We start from the raw sequence: 25,984 nt of genomic DNA, 5'->3' as shown, positions 1-25,984 counted from the left end.
TCGGGAAGGTTGCAATGTGCAATAAACAAAGGAAGATCAAGCCTTTGTCCTTGAAGCTCTGTCACATCGGAGAAGAAAATGAGCTCCTGGCCACTCTACTTCCAAATGCCTTTGTTTACCCCCCTCCAGGTCCAACACAGCTTATATTCCTCCTTGCTTTGCCTTATTTTCAAATGCTCAACCTCGTTGAGATCCTGGCAATTAATGATGAAGTTCATAGACCTTATTCTTAGCCCAACCCCCAGTTTATGGACTCTCTGCCCTCCCTAAGAATAATTTAGAATGGCCAACAATTCATGATACTTTGAATTTTTAACTTTTTTTAAAGATTTTTTTTAAAAGATTTTATTTATTTGACAGAGATCACAAGTAGGCAGAAAGGCAGACACAGAGAGAGGGAAGCAGACTCCCCGCTGAGCAGAGAGGCCGATGTAGGGCTCCATCCCAGGACTCTGGGATCATGACCTGAGCCAAAGGCAGAGGCTCAACCCACTGAGCCACCCAGGTGCCCCTTAAAGATTTATTTTTGAGAGAGAGAGAATGAACATGTGCGTGAGCAAATGGGGGGCAGAGGGAGAGGAAATGAGCCCAGAGACCAATGTGGGGCTCGATCCCACAACCCTGAGACCATGACCTGAGCTGAAACCAAGAGTCAGACGGCTAAATGAGCCACCCAGGTAGCCTGCTGAATTTTTAACATTTTTTTGTGAACCAGAGGACTGTGGCGGGCTTGCACAAACACTTGACAGAGTTTGGTGCTTAAAAGTCCTTATAGGGGCGCCTGGGTGGCTCAATGGGTTAAGCCTCTGCCTTCGGCTCAGGTCATGATCCCAGGGTCCTGGGATCGAGCCCCACATCGGGCTCTCTGCTCAGTGGTGAGCCTGCTTCCCCCCCTCTCTCTCTGCTTGCCTCTCTGCCTACTTGTGATCTGTCAAATAAGTAAATAAAATCTTTTTTAAAAAGTCCTTAAAAACACCTTTTAGATACACAATAAACTTTTATCTATAAATAGCTATAATTAAAAGTATTAGTTTCTTAAATATGTTATAGAAACTAGAACTACCTACTCTGCATCAAATAGAACGCAGGGCTATAAAAACACGAGTAAATCACCCCTAGTCATCTATGCTTAAAAGTAACACCAATGACTATAATAATGAAAACCATGAAATCCTTTCTATTTGTGAAACAGTAGTTACATTTTCTAACCGTATTTAGAGATGAAAGTGAACCCTCTTCCAGCTATATACAAAAAACCCCACTAAAGACAATTAATTATTAGCAGTCTGCAGAGGCAACTAAGCCCTATAATTTTCCAAGCTCTGAAGAGCATTTTCTTACCTAAGTTGTATGAATCAGAGTCATCCTAGAAGGCCAAACTAGAAAGGGTCCAGGAAGGAAGCCATAAGATTCCGACTTCTTTTGGAGATGAGGAAAATGATGCTCAGAAAAGGTGCGTGGCTTGTCTAAGATTATAAAGTCAGTTGACCCTGGACTAAAATTCACTGGACTGTTGGTTGGAAATGCCAGGAGTTCCCCGGCTGAAATTTCAAACTGGCCCCTCTATGTGGACTGTCACTGAGCTGCCAGAAGACGAAATCTCTGCACCTGCCCATCACAATCTTAAGAGTTATATAGAGGGCTTAACAAGATTCAGTTGCCTGTATACCATCATATGATTTCAATAACACATTACTCTCTCAAGGCTGCATCCTTGGAGTAGCTCCTGGGATGGGGGTGGGGTTGGGGTAAGGAGTCTCTGCCTAGGTTCAGCAGGAGGGTGAACCAGCGGTCATGTCCTCTCAATGACCTCCTCCAACACGGACAAATACTATCTTCACGACGTTGGTGATTTTCACATGTTAGAGGTGTATCAGAATCACCTGGAGGTCATGTTGAAACACAGACTGCTGGGCTTCACCCTTAGAGTTCTGGAATCGGTTTTCCTGAGATGGGAGCTCAGGAATTTGCATTTCAAATAAGATCCTACATAGCTGCGGATGCTGCTGGTCCCAGGGACCCACCGTTCTTTGAAAACCACAGCACCAAGGTAGTTTCATCCTATATTTACGTTATTTTAATTTTAAAGAATTTCTTTTTTTAACTTTTTATTTTGGAGAATTTTGAACATATACAAAAGTGGAGAGAAGTGCATAAGGAATCCTCACAAATCTTTCTTTCAAGCACTGGCAACTATCTAACTACAGGCAATCTAAAGAGCTTCTTAAAAAAGCCACTTTAATGTGATGAGTGCTGGGTGTTACACGCAACTGGTGAATTATTGAACTCTACATCTGAAACTAATGATTTACTATATGTTGGCTAATTGAATTTAAATTTAAAAAAAAGAAAAAAGCCACTTTATTTTTTTCTCTTGGGAGACAAGGACTCTCACGAGTTCTAAAATTCTAATGAAAGGGGCGCCTGGGTGGCTCAGTGGGTTAAAGCCTCGGCCTTTTGCTCAGGTCATGATCTCAGGGTCCTGGGATCGATCCCTGCATCGGGCTCTCTGCTTAGCAGGGAGCCTTCTTCCTCCTGCCTCTCTGCCTGCTTGCGATCTCTGTCTGTCAAATAAATAAATAAAATCTTTAAAAATAAAATTCTAATGAAAATTTTGCTTTCTGTTCTTACTCTGTTAATTTTCAGTTTGCCTTGTTAACTGCATACTATTTCTGCAACTCAGCTTCCATGTTACCATGAGGGAAATGGAGGCTTAGATGATTATTAAGCAACTCACCCAGGGCTCACACTGAAGTTTGACTCCAAACTCCATCTTCCAGAACGCATCTTGACAGACATAATGATTCCATCATTCAAGTCAAGTCAAACTCATCTGCTTTGAAGGCAACAGCACAACTCTGGCTGTACTTCTATTCATATGTGGAGCCAGTAATTAGCACTTGTGATGCACCTTAGCACTTGTGGCCAAGTGTTCTGTGGTTGGTGGCCCAGGGAGATCCAGAGCTTCCAGCAGAGTAGAGGTGGCTGCATTTTCAGTCAGATTCCTGGTGTGATTAATGGCTATTAGGAACTAGATATCACCACCCAGCTCAAACTTCACACCAGAGTAAGGAGATCTTCCTTTATTCAGGACCAGAGTCTCCCTGGAACTCTTGCCTCTTCTTTTCAGAAATGTGCATAGTTTTCATCATTTATGTGCCTCAGACAACTTGTGAGGCTTCGTGAACTATTATGAGCCTTTTAGACGAATGCTCATTCATAATAGCATGTGTGTTGCACACACATATTCACACACATGTATTTATGACTCAGTACTCAGAGAAAATTACAAAACAGCTGTGTCAAAATGCCACTAATTATGTCTTATGAAATCTTACCCTAAACTCCTAACCTTTGCAATGCTCTAATATTTATCACCTTTCAGACATAATTGATTTAGTCAGTGTTACCATATGTCTCTCTGATTATTTGTGATGGACACTGTGCTCTGGACATACTATGATTAGCACAGAACAAAAAATGAAAGGTTGAACCAGCTCTGAGATAAAGCTTGGCGGTTATAGTCCTTTCTTGCCACTGGCCTATGGTTTTGTTATGTGATTCTGGGTTCATTCCTTCAACTTTATTAAACTGAAATAATAATGAGTGGTTTCAGGGAATTTGTGAAATAACAGTTGTTTTTATCCAATTTTATTTTTCTATAAAGAAAAATGAAAATATCTAATTTATGATCCACTACTATTGAGATATAATTGGCATATAACATTGTATAAGTTTAAGGTATATGTGTTGGTTTGATACATTTATATATTACAATGTTGATTACTACAGTAGCATTAGCTAACACTTTCATCACATCACATAACTATCATTTCTTTTTGTATTAACAGTTAGGAGGTAGTCTTTTGGCAACCCTGAAGTTTATAATACAATATCATTGATTATAATCACTATGTTTTACACTAGATCATCACACCTTATTTATCTACTAGCTGCAAGGCTGTGTCCTTAAACATGTCCCCAATTCCCCTACCCTCATTCTAACTCTATGTTTTTGCAAGTTCAGTTTTCTTTTTAGATTCTACATATGAGTGATAGACAGTATTTGCCTTAGTCTGACTTATCTCACCTAGCATACTGCCCTCAAAAGACAACATGGATGGACCTTCCGGGCATTAACCATACTTTTTTTTTTTTTAATCTTAAAGGAGCTTGCTTCCAATTCAAATTGCTAATTAGTATATGAAAATGTGCTAAACGTAATTAGCCATAAGGAAATGCAAGTTCAAACCTCAGCAGGGTATCAGGAGACCACCACCAGAAGAGTGACAATACCACATGCTGGCAAGAATACGAAGTAACTGAAATTCTCACGCATGGTTGGTTGGAGGGCAAACTGGTAAAACCACATTGGAAAACTCTTTGATAACAACCAGTAAGGTTATAAAAAACAAAAACAAAAACAAAAACCCTTAGGATTCAACAATTCCACTCTTGGCTATATACACAATAGAAATGTATACATCCCTGAAACAAATAACATGGCCTAGAATGTTCTTAGCAGCTTTGTACATAATGACTCAAACCTGGAATGAAAGGTCCATCCATAGATGAAAGTGTAAATACATATGATATCTTCATCTAATGTGGAGCTTTCCTGAGAACTGGTTATGTTCCACATCTTGATCTGGGTACTGGTATCATAGGTGTATACGTGTCAAAATTTATTGAGCTTTACACTTGAGATCTGTTTACCTACTAAAATATTTTTAATAGATATAAGATTATATAATCAGAATTGTAGGAAGGCCCTGTTGAAATGACACTTCTGGACTGGTTGATTTCCAAGCACTCAGCCTTGGTCCCAGAGTGGCCTTATTTCTGGAAATTCTCCATGGGCAGTATAATTTAAATGCTGTGCTTAGGAGTCAGTGATTCTGAAATATAGATTTAGTATCATTTCTATCATGAAATGCCACTCAGTCATATGATTCATCATTTTCTATTCTTAAACACAGAAGTTAACAGCTTAAAAACAATTTATAGCCTGCACACATCTATGTAGCCAGCACAACTTACGTAACTCCTTGTAAGCTACTGTTTAAGTAATGACAAGGTATATCTATTCTTGCAGGACTGTGGTATAAGTCTAAGAGCTTTGCTTAATAAAATATTTATCATTTTTTGAGGTTTATAAAAAGAAATGCCTTATAAATATCTTATTTCCTATTTTTTTTCATATACATCTTATTTTCATACATAATATATCAGCATTTCAAAGACTGATAAACAGTATGCAGACCTGGAAGAAAGGTACAGCCCACATTTCCAATTTTAGTATATGTGCTGCCGAAGCAAGCACCAGCCTACATTTCCAAACCATACTCTGGATGGGTCACTTTTCTACTTGAGCTGGACTGTCCTACAATGGCACACGAGGCAGGAAGGTGCTGTAGACACTGAGAAAATGGAAGCCTCTAAGACTTCTGCCGAGGTGTTGACTTTTGCTTTTGCTTAAGTTTTATACGGTCCTCTGTGAATGGTTGTCCCAGATATAATATCACACAGGGATGAAGCTGAAGTCACAGGTTTTGTCTTTGGAAATTTCAGAATTCTTTTTCAGCACTGCCTTTCTGATCTTTGAAATGGAGCAAAGCCTCATACTTTAGAGATGATTTTTTATACCAGAGACTATGCTTGAATATCATTTTTCTTTGGGGGACTGTTGCTTAAGTGGTAACCTTGACATATTATTAAATGTGTCACCTCTTCCAATTAAAATATCCTTGTATAAGCCAGGTGGCATTCTCAGCACTGCAGTGGCTGAAACAAAGTAGAATATGGAAGATTTTTCACATCAATGGAAGTGGTAGAGCCAGAAAATGAATTGGATTCCTTTTAGATGAATCTTTTATGGATCAGCAGGTTTATTCAGAGTTACTTAAAAAGCAGTTAACATTCCATTAGCAACAAACTGTGATCTGTGTCAGCAATAAGACATTCCTCAGTCATTTATTTTAGTACAAGAAGTCACTTCACAAAAAATGCAAATATTGAATATCTAAGGGGCAAATAAATACTGAGGCAAAATTAGGTCATTTTTCTTATAGAATTATGGACTTTATGCTTGATTCTCTGCTTCATTTAATCAAAGTATTTGGCTGTTTCATTTTGTCCGTAAGTTTATGATCAGGAAAGATGAAATGATTTTAAAAGAACAGTAAAGCTAACATATTTCAAAATTCACAGCAATGACTTCAATAACAAGTGCTCAGAGCTATTGTGCAAAGGGGATAGGAGATGCTTTTTGTGGGTTCCCAAGCCTGTGATGTGGGACAGGGCACTGCAAGACATGAAGAAAGGCAACCTCAAATGCTGGGGAATCTTGCAGAAGCTGGAGGTCAGGGCTCACTAATGACAATAACTTCTTTAGCCAAAAACCATAGAAAAAATGGCCTCACACTCATCCTCACCAATAAAGGCCAAATGAAGGCTAGCCCTTCCTGCCAGAGAGGTATCGGGGAAGACAAGTGGAAAGGAAGTACTCCCAGGAGTTAAGTACACCCAGGAGTTAAGAAGTCCTCCACCCCTTGAGTGTCACTGGAGGCTTAGTGGGAAACCTGTACTTCTGCTCTCATCTGGCAGTAACAAGTTGGTGTACTACCTTCTCCTGCTGGAATGCTGTCATATGAACCCAACTTAAACAGAAGGTTGAAATAAGACTCAGGATCTCATAACATAATACCCAAAAAGCACAAGGATTGAAAATCCTTCTTCATAAAAATAACCAGGAAGATCTTTATTTGAATGAAAAAAAGAATCAATAAATGCCAACATTGAGGTGACAGGGATATGTTAGAACGATCAAAGCTTTTAAAACAGCCATCTTCAATAAAAAATAAAAGCTTGAATAAGCAATATGAGCATGTTTGAAACAACAGAGAATATCAGTAAAGAAATAGAAAGTCTCATCAAAGATATGAATGATATAGGGAAGAATCAAATTTTAGAAGTGAAAAACACAAAAAATGAATTTTTAAAAACCCACTGTGTGAGCCCAACAGGACAAGGGAGGGGACAGAAAAAAGACTACTGACTCTAATCTGAATACCAGAGAAAAGGAGAATTAGAAAAAAATGAAAAGAGCCTCAGGGACAGAAATCTAATATTCATGTCATCAGAACGAGGGGAGAAAAAAAGTACGGCTTAAAATGTGCTTGAAGAAATAATGAAGGACAACTCCCAAAATTTGGCAACTACAGATTGAAGAAGTTGATAAAATTCTAAACAGGAAAAATCCAAAGCAATCCATACCAACACACATCAGAGTCACACTTCTGAAAAATGAAAATAAAGGAAAAGTATGGCTAGCATCTACAGAGAAATGACACCTTACCTGGAGGGGGAAAACAATGACAACGACAATGAATTTGTCATTAGAAATCATGGAGGCACAGAGGAAGTGGCACATTTTTTAAGCGCTGAAAGGAAAGACCTGTCAACCTAGAGTCCTATATCCAGTGAAAATATTGTTCAGAAAGGAAGAAGCAGCCCACATATTCTTAGAAAAGGAAAATCAGTGGAATTTACCAAGAGACCTACTCTAAAATAGAAGTGAAGGAAATTTCTCTAAGCAGAAAGGATGTTATAAAAGAAGGAACATTGGAACATAAGAAGGAAAGAAAGAATACAGTGCACAAACCTACGGGTAAATATTATACACTTTCCTTCTCCTATTTTCTAAATTATGGTTATGTTGGATGAAAACATAATTAAAAAAAGAAAAAATTATAACGTCATCTTATATGGTTCCAAATATATGTAGAGAAAATATTTTAAAAATTTTATAAAGGGAGTTAAGGATGCTGCACTTGACTCCAACTGATAAAATGATGATACCAGCAAACTGTGGTAAGTTATGAATATATAATAAGAAAGCTATCATAACAAAGTTATACAAAGAGGTACTCTTGAAAACACTTTAGATTATTCAAAATGGCATTTAAAAAATGTATAAGTAATCCATAGTAGGACAGGAAAGTAAACAGATGAACAAAAAGTGGAGTAAACAAAAAAAAAATTTTAAAATAAAATGAAGAGGAAAGGTAGGGAGAAAACTAGTATTTTTTTAACAGTAGGAAAGGAACAAGTTATATCATTACAGATCCTGCAAGCATCAGAAGGTTAACAAGGAAATAATGCAAAAAGTGTCTGCATGTATACATTTAGCAACTCAGTTGGTAAGGATAAACATAAATCAAAACTGCATTGCTGTCGCAAATGTAAAATGGTGCAAGCACTATGGAGAAGAGCACGATGGTCTCTCAAAAAATTAGAAACAGAATCACCATATGATCCAACAATCCCCCCTTCTAGGTAGATACCCCATAACTGAAAGCAAGGACCCAAAAATTCGTACAAAAATTTGTACACAAATATCTACACACCCAGGTTCATAGCGGCACTATTCACAACAGCCCAAATGTGGAACCAACCCAAGTGTCCACTGGTGGATGACGGGATTAAGGAAATTGGCATATACATATAATGGAATATTATTCAGCTTTAAAAAGAAGGAAATTCTCTCATATGCTACAACATGAGTGAACCCGGAGGACATTATGCTGAGTGAAATAAGCAAGTCATAAAACGATAAATGCTAAATGATTCTACTTGGGGTACCTGGGTGGCTCAGTGGGTTAAAGCCTCTGCCTTCGGCTCAGGTCATGATCCTAGGGTCCTGGGATCGAGCCCCACATCGGGCTCTCTGCTCTGCAGGGAGCCTGCTTCCTCTTCTCTCTCTCTGCCTGCCTCTCTGCCTACTTGTGATCTCTGTCTGTCAAATAAATAAATAAAATCTTTAAAAAAAAAAAAGATTCTACTTATGTGAGGAATCTAGAACAGTCAAATTCCCAGAGTCAGAAGTAGAATGGTGGTTGCCACGGCTGTAAGGAGGGGAGAATGAGGAGTTACTGTTTAATGAGTGTGCAGCTGGGCAGATGGTAAGTGTTCTGGTAGAGATGTTGGTAATGGTTAAACAACAATGTGAATATAGTTAATGCTGCTGAACTGTATACTTAATGGCCAAAATGGTCAATTTTATGCATATTTTACACCTACACACAAAAATGTTAAAATGAAAAGAAGTACTTCACTCAGATATATAAATAAGGTATCCCATGGTCTTTATTTCTGTATCTAGCTATACACTTACCTCCCTCACCCCAACTTGGTCTGACCCAGTAAAATGTGGAAGCCATCAACATCGTATATCCCTTATTCCATGTATTAGTATTCTTGTGCTACCTCTTTAAACAGATCCAGAAGGAAATCTTTTGGTAAACTCATTTAGAGTAAAGAATTAGTGCCTGAATTTTAAGTGTAAAGGGGCTGCCAGGATTCAGGTGTAATTCAAAGATAAGCAATGCAGACAGGCCTCCCCAGTGATATGAACAAGCCAATGGAATGGTATTAGTAAGCAGGACACATCACAGCAGCTGCAGTTTGTCTCTCCGTGTCCATTTAACTTATTCTCGCTCTGAAGTTGAGTCTCACTGATGTTTTGCCTGCTGCATACATTGCCACCCCTCAGCTCCCAAGTTTACCGAACCAAATAACTGAGACCAAAAGAACCTCTCCCGCCCCAATGCCAGATTCCTAGAGAGGAAATCTGATGGTTTTTCCCAGACCAGTTTCTTACTCTTTATCCAACTGACTGTGGGGTCATGTGGGAGGATAAATATGGGTATTGAGGACTCAGATCTAGCGTCCAGTGATATCTGTCTTATGAAAGAGATGATGTGCAACATGAAACTATTGGTAACAGAGAATTATAGGCAGGAATGAAGCAGATAACTTTGGATGACAAAGACTGCTCACCTGTGCATGTAGTGAGGATGACCTTATCCGTTATACAGATGTCAAAAGTTCCTATATCAGTACTAGAGGGTGGGATGATTCAACAGTTCCTCTTGGTACGTCTCCTATATTCTTAACACTCATTGTGCAGTACCTGACAACCCTGCCCCATCACAAATTTCTGCTAAAGGGTTTTCTTTCACACTTGGGAAATGTTTTATAGTAAGCACGGCTGAGATACTCAAAGAAATAAAAACTTAATGTTCAGAATAGACACGAAAACCAATAGGATAAACTCTAAACAGAACATTGCTGATAGCACTGAATACTTAATCTATTGGGTTTTGTATCCACTCCAATAGTTACTATTTCTCATATTTAGTGAGTTTTATATATTTACCTTTTTAATATATGTAACTTCTTGTTTAATATTTTCTTATTCAGCCTTGAACATTCTGTATATTCTGATAGTATACTTTGAGTACCAAGTGTAAAAATAACAACAACAAAATAATGACATGATAAATCTGTATCTAGCAATAGCTAGATATACAATAGAGACATTTTTAGGAAATCAAGCACGAAAGAAAAAAATCTTAAAGGTGAAAAGAAATGTCAGTTTACCTAAAAGTTAACAACTTGACATACAACAGACTTCTCATTATAAACAAGGAAGGCCATAGAAAATAGCTTCAGGGGTGCCTGGCTGGCTCAGTTGGAAAAGCCTAAGAGTCTTGATCTTGGGGTCGTGAATTTGAGCCCCGTGTTGGGTGTAGAGCTTACTAAAAAAAATAGATAAACTTAAAAAAAAAAAGAAAATAGCTTCAAAGTGCTGAGGTTATAGCTTCAAAGCGCTGGGGAGAAAATAATTATGAACTCAGAATTCTATACCAAGAAAAAGTGTAATTCAAAAGGACAAAATGAAGACATTTTTAGAAATACAAAGACTGAAAGAAGTTGTGTGAAAGGTGAAATGAAATGGGGTCACTTATGTCCAGGGGTTTTAAAATGGAGCTGGGAGGCCATTGAGGTGGTGGGCCTTATGCACATCCTCACTGGGTGGAACTGTCAACTTTTGAACTGGGCCAAACAGCAAATGCTCCAAGGACACAGAGCAAACACCTGCAGCTTTCCTACAATAATGCACATTTGCTTAGTGATAGCCTTAGCAACCAATTAAATTCAGCCCAAGATTAGTTTCCTGCCACCGAAACCAATCAAAATTCACTGTAAATAGCATATACCATCACCCTCTTTGTCTTTAAAAACCTTTCACTTTTGTTCCTTGAGGGGACAAGATTTGGGCTGCTGTCCAAATCTGTGCTCCCCGAACTGCAATTCTAAGACACCAAATAAATGCTTTTACTTCAGCTCTGGCTCTTTCCTCAGTCGACAATTGTTACAAACAAAACCTTACAATATTGATTTTGGTTAGAAAAAAAGACCCTAAATGAATAACACTTTTTTCTTCCTGCAAGTATGTTTCAACAATCTGTTTACAGGGAGGTTGGAAAGGACTCAAAACTTTCTCCAGGCTTCTTACAACCCCCTTTAGCCCTTTCCTTCCCAGTGGTAAATACCCCATGTTGTCCTGGCTGTTCTCTAGGAACTGTGCTATATGGTTGGTTGGCTCAGTGGGCACAAGACTCCCGACTGGTGTACCCCAAAGCCAGGAGCAGGGTCTAGATATTTCTTCTTTCTTTAGTCAGTGTCTTCTCAGTTTACACCACTGCCTCTTTTCTCTGCTTGCTACTCTTTAAATGTTTTTCAGAGTTTTATCCATGCCCTTCTTTTCTTCCTCAATATTGCATCTTAACGTGCAGATCTTAGATAAACACATATTAAAATGAAGGGTCTTGCATGTACCCAAAGTATACCGAATCAAAATGAAGAAAAGTGACCCTTGTAACTCTTGCCAAATAAGAAAGAACTCAGGCCTGCAAAGCAAACCAAAAGCTTATTTATTTATTTATTTATTTATTCATTCAAATAAAAAAATAAAAGCTTATTCTTCAGGAATTCAAATACGGGAGACACAGATTTAGAAGCCTGAAATGTGCTCCAAGGAGGGAGGAGAAAGACAAAGTTTATAGAGGCAAAAATAATTAGCTTTGGTATATATATGCACAATAGATTACTTTGCTAGTTGCCCGGTTGTAGTAAAAACAAGCCTCATTCTGAGAATTCCAACAGGCTGTGGCAATTTGTGGCTGGCACAATCTAAAAGCTCCATGTTTCATGCAGGTGTCAATGTATGTAAGACCAGCATCCCAAGGGGCCTCCCAGCTCTATTTTAGGGCCCCTTGACATTCCTATTTTCTTTCAAATGTTTCTTTTCTTTTCTTTCTTTCTTTTTTTTTTTTTTTTAAGACTTTGTTTATTTGAGAGAGAGCAAGAGAACGAGAGAGCAAGCTCAAGCATGAGCAGGGGGAAGGGCAGAGGGAGAAGGAGAAGCTGAGCAGGGAGCTCGACGTGGATGCAGGGCTTGATCCCAATCCAAGAAGGGGGGTATCATAACCTGAGCCAAAGGCAGAGGCTTAACCAACTGAGCCACCCAGGCACCCCCTTTCAAATGTTTCTGTTCACACTTAGCATTTTGAGGAGTCAACTTAGATAATTGTAATGCATACTAGAGTTTGAAAACAACTGCTCTTACACGTTTTCTATAAGCATGACCATGTACAGCTTTGCTTTTGACTTATACCAATTCACCAATAAGTCACAAAATTTCTATCAGAATCAAACCCATGTTCTAAGTTCTATATGACTATATCTACCTGCTAACTGGCCATTTCGATATACATAGTCTATATTTACCTAAAGTAGTGCATCCTAATTTGAACCCATTTTCTTACCCCTTCATTTTATGTAGTCTCTGGACTAAGAATGTTAGATACTTTAAGCTTTTCTATTCCCATGTTTGTTCCCACATTTTCTATCATTCCCCAGATCACTTATCCTAAGCTCCAACCTCTGCTTACTTGTCTCTGGACATGCTATGTTCTGTCACATTTGTGTGCTTTGGAATGTGTTCCTCCTCCCAGTCTGAGAGTTCATATTCCCCTTCTATACTTGGAAGACCCCAACTCCATTAATATCCTCGTCAAATCTTACATCTTCCCTGAGGCCCTTTCTCACTTCCCAGCCAGGTCCCCGCCTCTGTGTTTTTAGACCAAGATCTCAATCACAACACCTTCCGAATGGTCTGAAAACTTCCTGCTCACACCTGTCTTCTCCATCAGTCGGGGACACTTGCAGGAAAGGTCTGATCAGGTTCATTTGTTTTTATATCAAGGCTGAGTAGCTTGGAGCAGTACTTAACACTTGTTTAATAAGTAAGGGTATAAACACATGAGTGAATTAATAGATGTTTGATCAAGGCTCAAAGACTCTATAATCAAATTCCAAATCAGCATACATATATTTAAGAATGTGCAGTCATAGCACACGTGGAACTTTTAATTTTTTTAAAGATTTTATTTATTTATTTGAGAGAGAGAATGAGACAGAGAGAGCATGAGAGGAGAGAGGTCAGCGGGAGAAACAGACTTCCTGCTGAGCAGGGAGCCTGATGTGGAACTGGATCCCGGGACTCCAGGATCATGACCTGAGTCAAAGGCAGTTGCTTAACCAACTGAGCCACCCAGGTGCCCCACATGGAACTTTTAGATTCCCAGAAAAATCTTATCTTTCATTCTGTAAGAAATTCACTTGCTAATGAGCAAATTGTGGTCCTCAAATAAGAAACTCCAAGTAAAACCTTCTGCTGTTTTTTCAGACTCCTTTTTAAATATGAGGATATAAACAATAGCACACTATATGTTCTTTGTCCTCTAGAGATAAGGAAGAAGTTTGTGGACATTGTTAGACCTCTTTCTGGTTACTTGCCCTACACCCCATGTAACTGCTCTAGTCTCTGAATTAATTTGACGCCTTTTGGTCTTAGGTGCCATTGATATTCACAAGTGCCAGACTAAGAAATAGTGGAAAGTATATAGTGCAACAGTTTCAAGTTATTGGAAAATTTCAGATAGGAGAGCAACTGTGAAGGCTCAACATAAGAGGCTTAAGATTATTTAAATATATGCATTACCGTAAACACCAAAATATAAAAACACAAATATAAACACCATATGTTCATGGCAAATATGATTTTACTTTCCTAAGGATTTGGGGAACTTTTATAAAGGCTTTGTGAGAAATATACTCAGAGACTGACCAAAGCTCTCCTCACACACACAGTGCAGCAGAGGAAAGGACAGACAAATAACCTATGACTTGACCCAACGATTTATCTTTAGAGAGCCAGCGAATTAGAAAGCCTTTTGGAGATTCACAGAATTTTAGCTTTTGTCCTTTCTAGGGATGGTAAATCTGGGGTACATGGGCCTCTACTCTCCTCTACTTCAATACCTGTAGGCAAGACTGATTGCATCGATGTGTCCCTAGAATTCCACTTAACATCTTGGGAAGAAATTATAATCAACCTACAGTGGTTCCTAAAGGCCATTCCTACTCTAGTACAGGGTTGCCAAATATCTTCTGTAAAGTACCAGAGAGTAAATATTTAAAACTTTGTGGCAACGTGGTTTCCATCCATTGGAACTCGTGGTTACAGCACGAAAGCAGCCACAGACAATGAAATTTGAATTTTTTAAAAAGATTTATTTATTTACTTACTATTTTAGAGAGAGAGTGAGCACACATGGAGTAGGGGAGCAGAGAAGAGCAAGAATCCCAAGCAGACTCTTCTCTGAGCAGAGAGCCCAATGTGGGACTTGATCCCAGGACCCTGAGATCATGACCTGAGCTGAAATTGAGAGTCAGATGCTTCACCGACTGAGCCACAGGGCGCCCCTGAAATCTGAACTTTATGCAATTTTCTTGTTAGTCGATATTCTATTTTCAATCATTTAAAAATGTAAAAATCCTTATCTGTGAGTAGGTATATAAAAATAGGTAGTAGACTAGATCTTTAGTTTTTCTTGTCCTAGTATAGTTCTTTTGTTTTGCACATAAGAAAATAGGGCACAAAAAGGGTGAGAGATTTCCTTAAAGTCATATGAATGAATAATCTGTGGCAAAGCCAGTCATTTTGTGCCAAATTCTCTTCAAGATGGTCCACATTGGCTATTTATTATTATATTTTTCCCAAATGATAAGTACTGAGCAAAATACTCTCCTTTACTTAGAGAAAATGAATTTTCCTTAGGATCATTTTGAAATATATCCATATTAAAGACTCAGTATAGGAGTGGAGGACTATATATACTTAACGTGCATCAATTTTTAAGCTGAAATGAATTTTTTTTACTACAAATGTACCACTGTACCTTAAAAGTGAACCAATCCCAATAACTCCAACCAGTCCATTTTAAAAGACAAACGTAACAGAAATCAGGTGCAACATATTCAAAGAATAGATTTAGTCAGAGTTCAAAAAATAAAATAGAGAAGGCCTGTTATAATTGAAACATTACTTGTCAGAAATATTCCAAAAGATGAAAGAACAATCATGAAAATATATTCATTTCTACTTAAGGCCAAGAAATATTTTGGAAAAAAGCATTTATTTATTCTTCAACATCAAAGGTGCACCCTTGATGGTAGAGGACACCCCTGTCCTTATGAGTTTAGCATTTTCACAGATAAAATTGCGCCGACGAACTGGCTTGCTCGGAAACCTCTTATTAGTAGTCTTAATTTTGGCTTTTACATTCATCGGTGGCATGGTAACTGGAGGTAACCCATTGATATCATACAGCCAGTACATGTCTGGTGTCTGGAAACAAAGAGAGGAGAGATTTTACATGACATATTCAGGACTGAGAAAGCTACAGGAAAAAGTTTACTGAATTAATACAGTCTCTCTTCTCCAGGCAAGGTATAGGAAATGTACAAAACTGAAAGGGTGCCAGTAATAATTAACATGGGAAATAAATTCAAGAAAGCATTTAGCTTTATGAATTAAGAACCACTCAGTAAAAAGTCTCTCGAAGTTAGAAGTCGGCTCTGTGGATGAAATAAGCATCCATCAGATCTAAGGAGAAACAATTTATTTTCTTTGCATGAAACTGTTGTCCAGCATGAACTATGTAACTAACTGAAACCATACTTTGCAAGAACTTACCCATGACAACTAAAGCATGGCTATAGAACCAACTGGTAAAATATGTCGAGCTTCTGTTTTTCAGATTATGAAACTCCATAATTAATTGAACCATTTGAATTTATTGAGAATTGTGTAAAATCATTAATGATAGTTATAATCTAAATTCAAGTTAGGACAACTTAGGGATTTATTTGAAAAATCGATCATTTTTTTTCCTGCATATATGCACAGGATGGCAATACTGGATTACACAGTCTAGCATTTTCTGCATGTATATGTTCATAGTTAAATCCCACTGCTCTTGCAGAATTTCCAGTGTTGCGTTTATCTAGGTCTTCTTCCCCACAAGAAGATTTGTACCATGTATGTTCAGAAAACTCATTTAGGATAAATCCAGTCTAAGTGAATATTGCAATAACGTCAGTCAGGGCTTAAGGGGTATGTGATATCACTGGGAGAATGTTAAGTGCAGGACTTTCTTACACATCTGGAATGACCATATTTTAATGAACACTGGCCCTTCTATCCAGTGTTCATAGTAATTGTGTATTCTGAATCAGGGAGTCAAAAGCAGAGCAAACCAAGGACGATACTATAAGTAGGTTAAATAACATTCTACTTCACATAGGATGTTCGATTTGGAAAACAAAGCTGTAGTTTGGTGATGGTGCATATGTCATTGCAAATTTTTACATTACAGGTGACCCACCTCATGTATTTCAATTAAGATACAAATAATTTAAAAAAAAGATACAAATAATTTTGCCGTAAGTGATGCTGAGTATGTGTGTGAGTATACATATGTTTAATTTATATATACATTAATATATATAATCCAAATATAAAATAAATTTGTAAGAAGTCATTGATGGCCTGTATTCCAACACTCTATATGGTAATACATTTATTTTATAAAAATTAAATATTACACTTCTCATTTCTATAGTTAACTTTCTTCTTCAAGTTATAAATAAATATAATGACTCATTATGTTTTTGAAAACACTTTAAAGATATAGCTCTGTATCTTCCACTCTGAATCTCCCTGTAAAAATATAAATTAAAAAGCTTAAGTTAAAATGAGAATAAACCAATACCTCCATGTCTCTAGTGCCTTTGAGAATCACTGTTGGTTTTTGCAAAAGGAAGTCAAACGAAAACTTATACTCCTCAGCTACTTATTTAAAGAAATTTAAAAAAAACTATTTTTTAAACAGATGAAATTTCCCTATTTCAGTAGTATCTTTCTAGTATAAAAAGGGATCAGCCAAAGCCAAAGACCTCATGGAATGAACGCTCAAAGCTATGCTTTAGAGGACACGTTCTTATGAATGGAAACAGCCCGTTAGCAGATGTGGGCTGTGTGGACCCACATCCCTTAGGTATTTCCATTTTCAAAACAAAACACAACAAAACCCCGCCAACTCTCTAGCCCCATCAGGTGTAAATATTCTGCAGTGTGTGTTCCACACTATTTTCCACAGAAATCCCATGGGATTAAATACCAGTTGCCCCCTGTGTTAATTGCCTTAATAAAGCCCCCTTTATTGGTTTCCATGCCTTTTCTGTCTCATATTCTGGTTTTCCCGCACCTGTTTCTTGAGATCACATAGGAAATATGCTACTTGGATTTGAATCCCTATTTCAGGTCTGCTTAAGAGAAAATATAAGCCAAGATTTATATATATAAATAAAATGACATTTCTTACAATTTCATGACTATGAGTTATTCCCTTAAAAGCAATGCATTTACATACATATTACTTAAGTCTGATTATGTCTCTGGTTATAACAGGTCCATCGACATTACTTTTGTACAAGCACTGTATGTTTTACCTTGGATAATCCTGATAGCTTTCATATTTTTGTATAAACTATTTAAGATTTATCATGTCCACCATGGAAAGCTGAGTGGACTATTTATTCTCTTTGAGTAACATTGCTTTGTGTAACAATCTGACCAAGTTAACTTAAGTCTCTCAAAGCTAGTGCTTTGAGAGGAAAATAGTAGGGAAAAAGCAGTTTTTAATTATTTGAAATATGGTTTAATTGAAAGGGAACCCATGAAGCTTGCTAACGTAGTAGTTGAAGTTTTTGTAGGATAATATTTAACTGAACTATTCTTAAAGATCCTCATTTTTATTTCTAGGTAAAGCACAATGAAGGTCATATGTTTCATATTTAAGTATTAATTGATTCAATGTTTAAAATCAACAGTTTAAAAAGATAATACCATACATAGTAATTTTTATATAGATAATGAATTAACTTTTAAAATTCTTCACTTTTATCATGTGAGACATCATGGTGTTGTCATTAAGAGCAGGATTTTAGAATCAGACAATGCTTGAAACATGATATCAAAACATTGATTTGATATACGAAATAACTTTCCTGAATCGCAAAGCCAATATACTCATATAAAAAGCCAGTCTCAAAAGGTTACAGAGTATGATCCCACTTATGTAATATTCTAGAAATTAGAAAATCATAGAGATGGAGAAAAGATTAGTGGTTTCCAAGGTAAAGAAGGAGTTACAGTCCTGGATGTGACCATACTGTTAAGCAGTTCCCACAGTTGTGTTGGAAAAGCTCTGTATCTCAGTTGTGACTGTAGTTATACAGATCTATACATGGGTTCAAATTGCTTAGAACCACACACACACACACACGTGAAAAATGCTAAAAATGAAATAAGGTCTCTAGCTTAGTTAACAGTATTTTGTCAATGACAATTTTCTTCTTTAAATACATTACTATAGCTCTGTAAAACCTCACCATTGGGAGAAGCTGGAAGAAGGATCCACAGGACTCTGTATACTAATTTTGCAACTTCTTATGAGTCAATACTTTTTTTTAAGTTAAAAAATACGAGATTTATGAGTCAATTGGAAATTTGAGCACTAAATGGATATTTGGTATGTCGTGATATTAAGGAATTATTGTAAATTTTTAGATGTGATAATGGTATCATGGTTATGATTTTGGACTTTTAGAGATTAATAGGAAATAGTTGAAGATAATAGGATGTCTTGGATTTTCTTCAAAATAACATGGAATATGGGGAAGGGGATGGGAATATACTTGAACTGGCCATGATTTGATAAGTGTTCATACTGGATGATGAGTGTATGCAGATTAATTATTCCCTCTATTTCTACTCACACTTGGCATTTTCCAAAATAAAAATAGAATCAACAAAATAGTGATTTCTTTTTTTTTTTAAGATTTTATTTATTTGACAGAGAGAGAGAGATCACAAGTAGGCAGAGAGGCAGGCAGAGAGAGAGGGGAGGAAGCAGGCTCCCCGCGGAGCAGAGAGCCCGATGCAGGGCTCGATCCCAGGACCCCGGGACCACGACCTGAGCCGAAGGCAGAGGCCCTAACCCACTGAGCCACCCAGGCGCCCCCAAAATAGTGATTTCTTAAACACACTGCAATCTCAGTTTTCCCCACATAAGCTTTATCAAACTGTACCACTTCAGACTAAATAAAAATTTCACATTTTCATTTGATCCCATATGTCAACTTATTCTCTCACAGAAACCCTTCAATTATGCTGTGATTTAATTGTCAAATCAACATAGGGAAACAGGCACAGATTTTTTGGGGAAAGCCTCCTCCAACATAGTTAATTTCAGAAATGTTCACTGGGCATCAGGTAAAATAAACATCATTTTTATTTCCCAACCTGATTTTAAATATGTCATTTAATCCCTTTAAACTAACAGTATGTCCTTGCTTCTTAAGGAGAAAATACAACATGATCATTTTAAATCAAGCATCTATATAGCAAAGGGCAATATGCAGCAAGGCTCCAGAGGCTTTATATTTTTATTAGCTGGGTTGTAAGAATTCCCAGAAAGATGAAAAATATAAATAATTTTCTTGGGACATATTCAACATTATTCTTTTCTCTATTCATTAAAATAGTAACAACACATTTTTCTGCCCATGGCACTGCCTAATTAGTGTCTGATTTAGAAGTCTAGTAATCACTTTGGCACCAGTGGTTGTGTCTTGAAACATAACTACATGTCCTTTGTGTCTGTGCTACTGAAACTAGACACTGGCAACAGGCATCTTTTCATAAATAATTTGAAAGTTGTCTTTAGCCTAAAAGCTATTAGTAAGATACATGTGTGAAATCTGATGGAGAAATTTTGCTTACTGCATCAATTTTCAAAATTGTGTTTACCTTAACTTTTAACAAGATGATCACTCGAGCAGACTTTTATATTAATGGCTCACTACATTGTGTTTTTCTCAATTCAAAATCAGTTTTACCTTCTACCTCATTTTCTTCATTTTAGACTTTAACATTTTGACAATACCTTATGCCTTAATTAAAGATTCCAAATCTCTGTCTCAAATCACCTGAAGTCCTTGAATAGGTTATTTCAGATAACAATATGTGAATACACAAACCACTTTATAATCAATATTGGTCTCTTCTGCATTTTCTTAATATGGAAGAGAAAGAATTTCTTTCTTCTCACTGGTGATGATGACTTTTTTGTTATATTCCATATTTACAAGTTCTTTATTGGGCAAAAGGAAATTAAAACAAGACAGAGTAGTTAAATTCATTGGCTTTTGCAAGGTAATGTTGCTATTCTTTAGTTCGGTGAAACTTTTTCTTCTTTCATGTCTTTAGTGAAATCAAACATCCCTGACCATTACCTTTATAAAACTCACCTGTATTGCTAATGTTGCTTTGTATTTCCTACTGTACATTTGGGGTTTGAAGCCCACAAGGAGGACCGTTCCTTCAGTATCAAAAGGAGGAAGTTCTCCAACCTGAGGTTTTACAGAAAACTCAGGATCACTGCCAGGTAGGAAATATGCAGTGAATGGCTCAGGATTTCTAGAACAAAAATATAAATATCAACATGTAAATTTTATCATTACTCTTTGTGAAACCTTGATGGGTAGAATTTATATCCTGTTGCCTAGGACTACAGGTAAACTTTAATGCTGCCATGCAGCTGTAAGCCTAATGCTTGTTACTTTATAATAGTGAGGAGGTCTTCTAAAAATTACTAAAGAGTGTCATTCTTCCCAGGGTGACAAAATGGAATCTTAAGGATCTTTAAAATTGCACCTTGTGTTTTTAGTGTACAAAGAATAAAATGCTGCCCCTATAAAAAATTGAAGAACTCAATGTCCTAAATTAAAATGCAGTCATTTATAAATAAATTCATATCTAAAATACATGGCTAGAACAGCTACATGAAGCCTTTGTTTTTATTACTATTCCAATGTGACTGCTCACTGTCCTTTACCTTTGCACCTGTGAAGTGAGATGAAAGTACTTTGCAAGTTCATTAAAGATTCTTGAGGCTGAAGATCAGTTGCTATGGTCTGAAGTGAACTGAGTGGCATTTAGGATTCAGGTGACCATCTTTATGTCAAGGTTGATTACATTTGAGAAGAAGATCGTAAGAGAAGTTGAAGAATTCCTTCCATAGAATAAAAGAGGGGAGGAGTACACTGCATGGGAAGTTGTACATGAGGAATTTTAAATCCAAAATTTCTGGGGAGATGCAAGTAGAAAGTAAAGAATAGTTTCCTAGAACAGATCCAACAGTGAGTCATAAAAAAGGAGACAGGAGATTCAGGTTGGGACTCAGTGATCCACTCAGCAAATGTATTGAGTATCATCTCAGAGGTTTTGAGAAAATGGACTACGGAAATGGATGGCCTGGACTGGAATCCCAGCTCCATGTAGGTGCATAACTTTAGAGAAATTTACTTTTTCCTACCTCAAGTTTCATACTTTTAAATGAATTTAATAACCTCTATAAAGCCATTAGATCAGTACCTGATATGTGGGAAGTGCTCTATAAGGATTAATCAATATTAATATAATCATTATTATGATAGTTGTTGTTTTAAAACATCTCATTACCAGTGGTTATTACCAGGCAATGATGCATGATGCAATAAATTTTAAAAATGCATGAAAAAGAAAACCCAGGGGTTCTGGTGGAACAGGAAGACCCGGACCCTCTTGTCTCCCAAGGAACAACAATACAAAGACCAATTCCCATTGTGAGAAATTCAGAAACCAGTTAAGAGACTTTTGCCTTCCAGGTGAGCACAAAATCAGCTTTTTGAAGTCAGTAGGAAAATTTGTGGCACGCTCTTATGCTCTTACCACAGTCTGCCCTCCACACCAGTGCAACAGCACATGATTGGGAGGAAATTCTCAGTTTCCATTTTTCCCTAGGGAAGGAAAGAGAAGAGTAGATCAAGTACCCAACAATGGGACTTCTGGTTGGAATGTGAAGGGGTGCTGCCTGAGGGACTGTCTTCTGTCTTGCTTGTCTTGAAGTACTGATGGGACCTGACATATTGTAGATGCATGGGGGCTTCTAAGAACAAGCTGGGTAGGGGCTGGTGGGACATCTGGCTGGTGCTCCAGATGTCCCAGCAGGTTGATACGGCTCAGAAGCCTCTCCCTAAGTATGGAAAAAGAAGAGTAGAACATGTCGAAATTTCTGGCTTTTCAGTAGGCTGTTCAATATTCTGGTTTATGTCCATCCTGTCTCAGAGAACTGACAGAACTTGGCAAAATCTAGATACATAAAGGATACTGAGGGGGAAAAAAAAAGATCTGATTGGTGTATTGTTGCTTCAGAGTGCCAGGGCACAGAAGACAGCAAAGAGAGCAAGCTGTTGGGAACTCCTGAAAAAATAGAAACCAGTAAACCCCTCTAATTAGTAATCTTCATATACCAGTTCAGACAGATAAACTCACAAAAATGATCTGAGGTGTCCCCAGGATCTCTAGTTGGTCTGAGTGGTGAAGATCTTTCCTTGCATGAAGCTAGTCTATGAAGACTGAGAGAGGTGGCTATTTTTTTCAAATGTGTGGATATCAACACAAAGTTACAAAGAACATGAAGACATGAAAAAAATTATACAGTTAAAGGAACAAAAGAAATCTCTAGAAACACACCATAAAGAAATGGAAGTATAGGGGCACCTGGGTGGCTCAGTGGGTTAAGCCTCTGCCTTCGGCTCAGGTCATGATCTCAGGGTCCTAGGATCGAGTCCCGCATTGGGCTCTCCGCTCAGCGGAGAACCTGCTTCCTCCTCTATCTCTCTCTCTGCCTGCCTCTCTGCCTACTTGTGATCTCTCTCTGTGAAATAAATAAATAAAATCTTAAAAAAAAAAAAAAGAAATGGAAGTATAGGGATTACTGACCAATTTTTCAAAATAACTGTCATGAAGATGCTCAACACTATCAGGAAAATAATGCATGAACAACAACAACAACAAAAAGATAGAAGATATAAAAAAAGGCCAAACAAATTTCAGAGCTGAAGAAGGCAATAACTGAACTGAAAACCTCACTAGAGGCATTCAGCAATGGACTTGATCAATAAGAATTAATCAGGGAACCCAAAGATTAGTCATTTGAAATCATCCAGTTAGAGGAGCAAAAGGAAAAAGAAATGAAACAGAGTAAAGAAAATCTAAAGGACTTAGACAGCAACATCAAGTTGCCAATATATACATAATGAGTCTCGAAGGGAGAAATAGAAGCAGAAAACTTACTTAGAGAAATAATGGCCAGAAAATCCCCAAATCTGAGGAAGGAAAGTGACATACAGATTTGTGAAGTCCAACATATTCCGAATAGGATGAAACTAAAGTAGTCCACAATGAGATACATAATCAAAACATCAACAGTTAAAGACAAAAAGAGAATTTTGAAAGGAGCAAGAAAAAAATGACCCCTCACATGCAAGGCCACCCTTGTAAGACAATTAGCAGATTCCTCATAGAAGCCCTGTAAGCCTGAAGTGAGCGGAATAATAGGTTCAAAGTGCTGAAAACAAACTGCCAATGAAAAATATGCATCTAGCAAAACTGTCCTTCAAAAATGAAGATAAAGCCTTTCCCTGATAAACAAAACTTGCAAGACATACTAAAGGGAGCCCTTTGAACTGAAATGAAAAGATGTCAGACAGCAACACAAAAGTATTTAAAAGTAAAAGTTCACTGTTAAAGGTAAATACACAGAAAAATACACAACATTGAATACTGTAATGGGGTACCTAAATCATTTTTTAATTGTGGCATAAAAGCTAAAAGATAAAAGTATAAAAATAACTAAATTATAATATGTATTAATGGATACACAATATAAAAATATGTAATTTGTACATCACTAACAAAGTATAGAGATTTTGTATGCAATTAAAGTTGTTATCAGCTTAAAATAGATTAAGCTTGTAAGTTATTTTATGTAAGCTTCATAGTAACCACAAATACCTACAGAAGATACCCAAAAGAAAATGAGAAGGAAATCAAAGTGGGTCACTATGAAAAACATCAATACTACACAAAGGAAGACAGCAAGAAAGGAAAAGATGGACAAAAGAGCTATAAGACATACAAAAAACAACAAAATGGCAACATTAAATCCTTCCCTATCAATAATTACTTCAAATGTAAAACAATCAGATTCCTAGTCACAAGACACAGTAGCTGATTGGATGAAAAACAAGATCCAAGTGTACACTGTCTGTAAGAGACTAACTATATCTTTTAAATTTAAATTCAGCTAACATATACTGTATTATTAGTTACAGGGATAGAGTTCAGTGATTCATCAGTCTTATGTAATACCCAGTGCTCATTACATCACATGCCCCTCAATGTCTATCACCCAGTTATTCCATCCCCCACTTCCCTCCCCTCTAACAATCCTCAGTTTGTTTCCTATGATTAAGAGTCTCTTATGGTTTGTCTACCTCTCTGATATCATCTTGTTTCATTTTCCCCTCCTTTTCCTTATGATGCTCTGTTTTGTTTCTTAAATTCCACATATCAGTGAGCGCATATGATAACTGTCTTTCTCTGATTGGGTTATTTTGCTTAGCCTAATACCCTCTAGTTCCATCTACATTGTTGCCAATGGCAAGATTTCATTTTTTGATGGCTGAGTAATATTCCAATGTATATATCTATACCGCATCTTCTTTATCCATTCATCTGTCAATGGACATCTGGGCTCTTTTCATAGTTTGGCAATTGTGGACACTGCTGCTATAGACATTGAGTAGAGGTGCCCCTTCAGATCACTACATTTGTATCTTTGCAGTAAATACCTAGCAGTGCAATTGCTGGGTCAAAAGATAGCTCTATTATCAACTTTTTGAGGAAACTCTGTACTGTTTTCCAGACTGGCTTCACCAGCTGGCATTTCCACCAACAGTATGGGAGGGTACCTCTTTCTCTGTACCCTCACCAACATCTGTCATTTCCTGACTGGTTAATTTTAACCATTCTGACTGGTGTGAGGTGGTAACTCATTGTAGTTTTGATTTCTATTTCCTCGATGGCAAGTGATGTGGAGCATTTCTTCATGTGTTTGTTGGCCATTTGGATGTCTTCTTTGGAGAAATGTCCATACACGTCTTCTGCCCATTTCTTGACTGGATTATTTGTTCTTTGGGTGTTGAGTTGGGTAAGTTCTTTATAGATTTTGGATACTAGCCCTTTATTTGATAAAACATTTGCAAATATCTTCTCCCATTCTGTTGGTTGTTTTTTGTTTTTGTTGACTGTTTCCTTTGCTGTGCAAAAGGTATTTATCTTGATGAAGTTCCAAAAGTTCATTTTTGCCTTTGTTTCCCTTGCCTTTGGAGAGGTGTCTAGCAAGAAGTTGCTGCAGCTGACGTCACAGAGGTTGCAGCCTGTGTTCTCCTCTAGGATTTTGATGGATTCCTGTCTCACATTTAGGTCTTTCTTCCATTTTCAATCTATTTTTGTGTCTGATGTAAGAAAATGGTCCAGCTACATTCTTTTGCATGATGTTGTCCCATTTTCCCAACACCATTTATTGAAGAGACTGTCTTTTTTCCATGGGATAAGAATAGCATACCATAGAGTTGAGGATCTATTTCTGGGTTCTCTATACTGTTCCACTGATCTATATGACGGTTTTTATGCTAATACCATATTGTCTTGATGATTACAGCTTTGTAATAGAGCCTGAAGTCCAGCATTGTGATGCCACCAGCTTTGGTTTTCTTT

General features: G+C 37.3%; 1 protein-coding gene across 1 annotated transcript in view; it reads right to left on the bottom strand.

Annotated features, from left to right (window-relative positions):
* Positions 1-15,388: 15,388 nt before the first annotated feature.
* LOC111150500 (cilia and flagella associated protein 47) overlaps positions 15,389-25,984 on the bottom strand; it is a 526,123-nt gene continuing 515,527 nt past the window's right edge. Inside the window, exons 63-64 of the mRNA XM_022507981.1 lie at positions 20,629-20,797; positions 15,389-15,601 (exon numbers count right to left, since the gene is read on the bottom strand). Coding sequence (XP_022363689.1) covers positions 15,389-15,601; positions 20,629-20,797 — 382 coding nt within the window. The remainder of the gene's footprint in view (positions 15,602-20,628; positions 20,798-25,984) is intronic.

Source organism: Enhydra lutris, unplaced genomic scaffold, assembly GCF_002288905.1.
Source record: "Enhydra lutris kenyoni isolate GAN:26980312 unplaced genomic scaffold, ASM228890v2 scaffoldscaffold23, whole genome shotgun sequence".
In the NCBI taxonomy this organism is placed as follows: Eukaryota; Metazoa; Chordata; class Mammalia; order Carnivora; family Mustelidae; genus Enhydra; species Enhydra lutris.
This window is presented reverse-complemented; position numbering and strand designations above follow the sequence as displayed.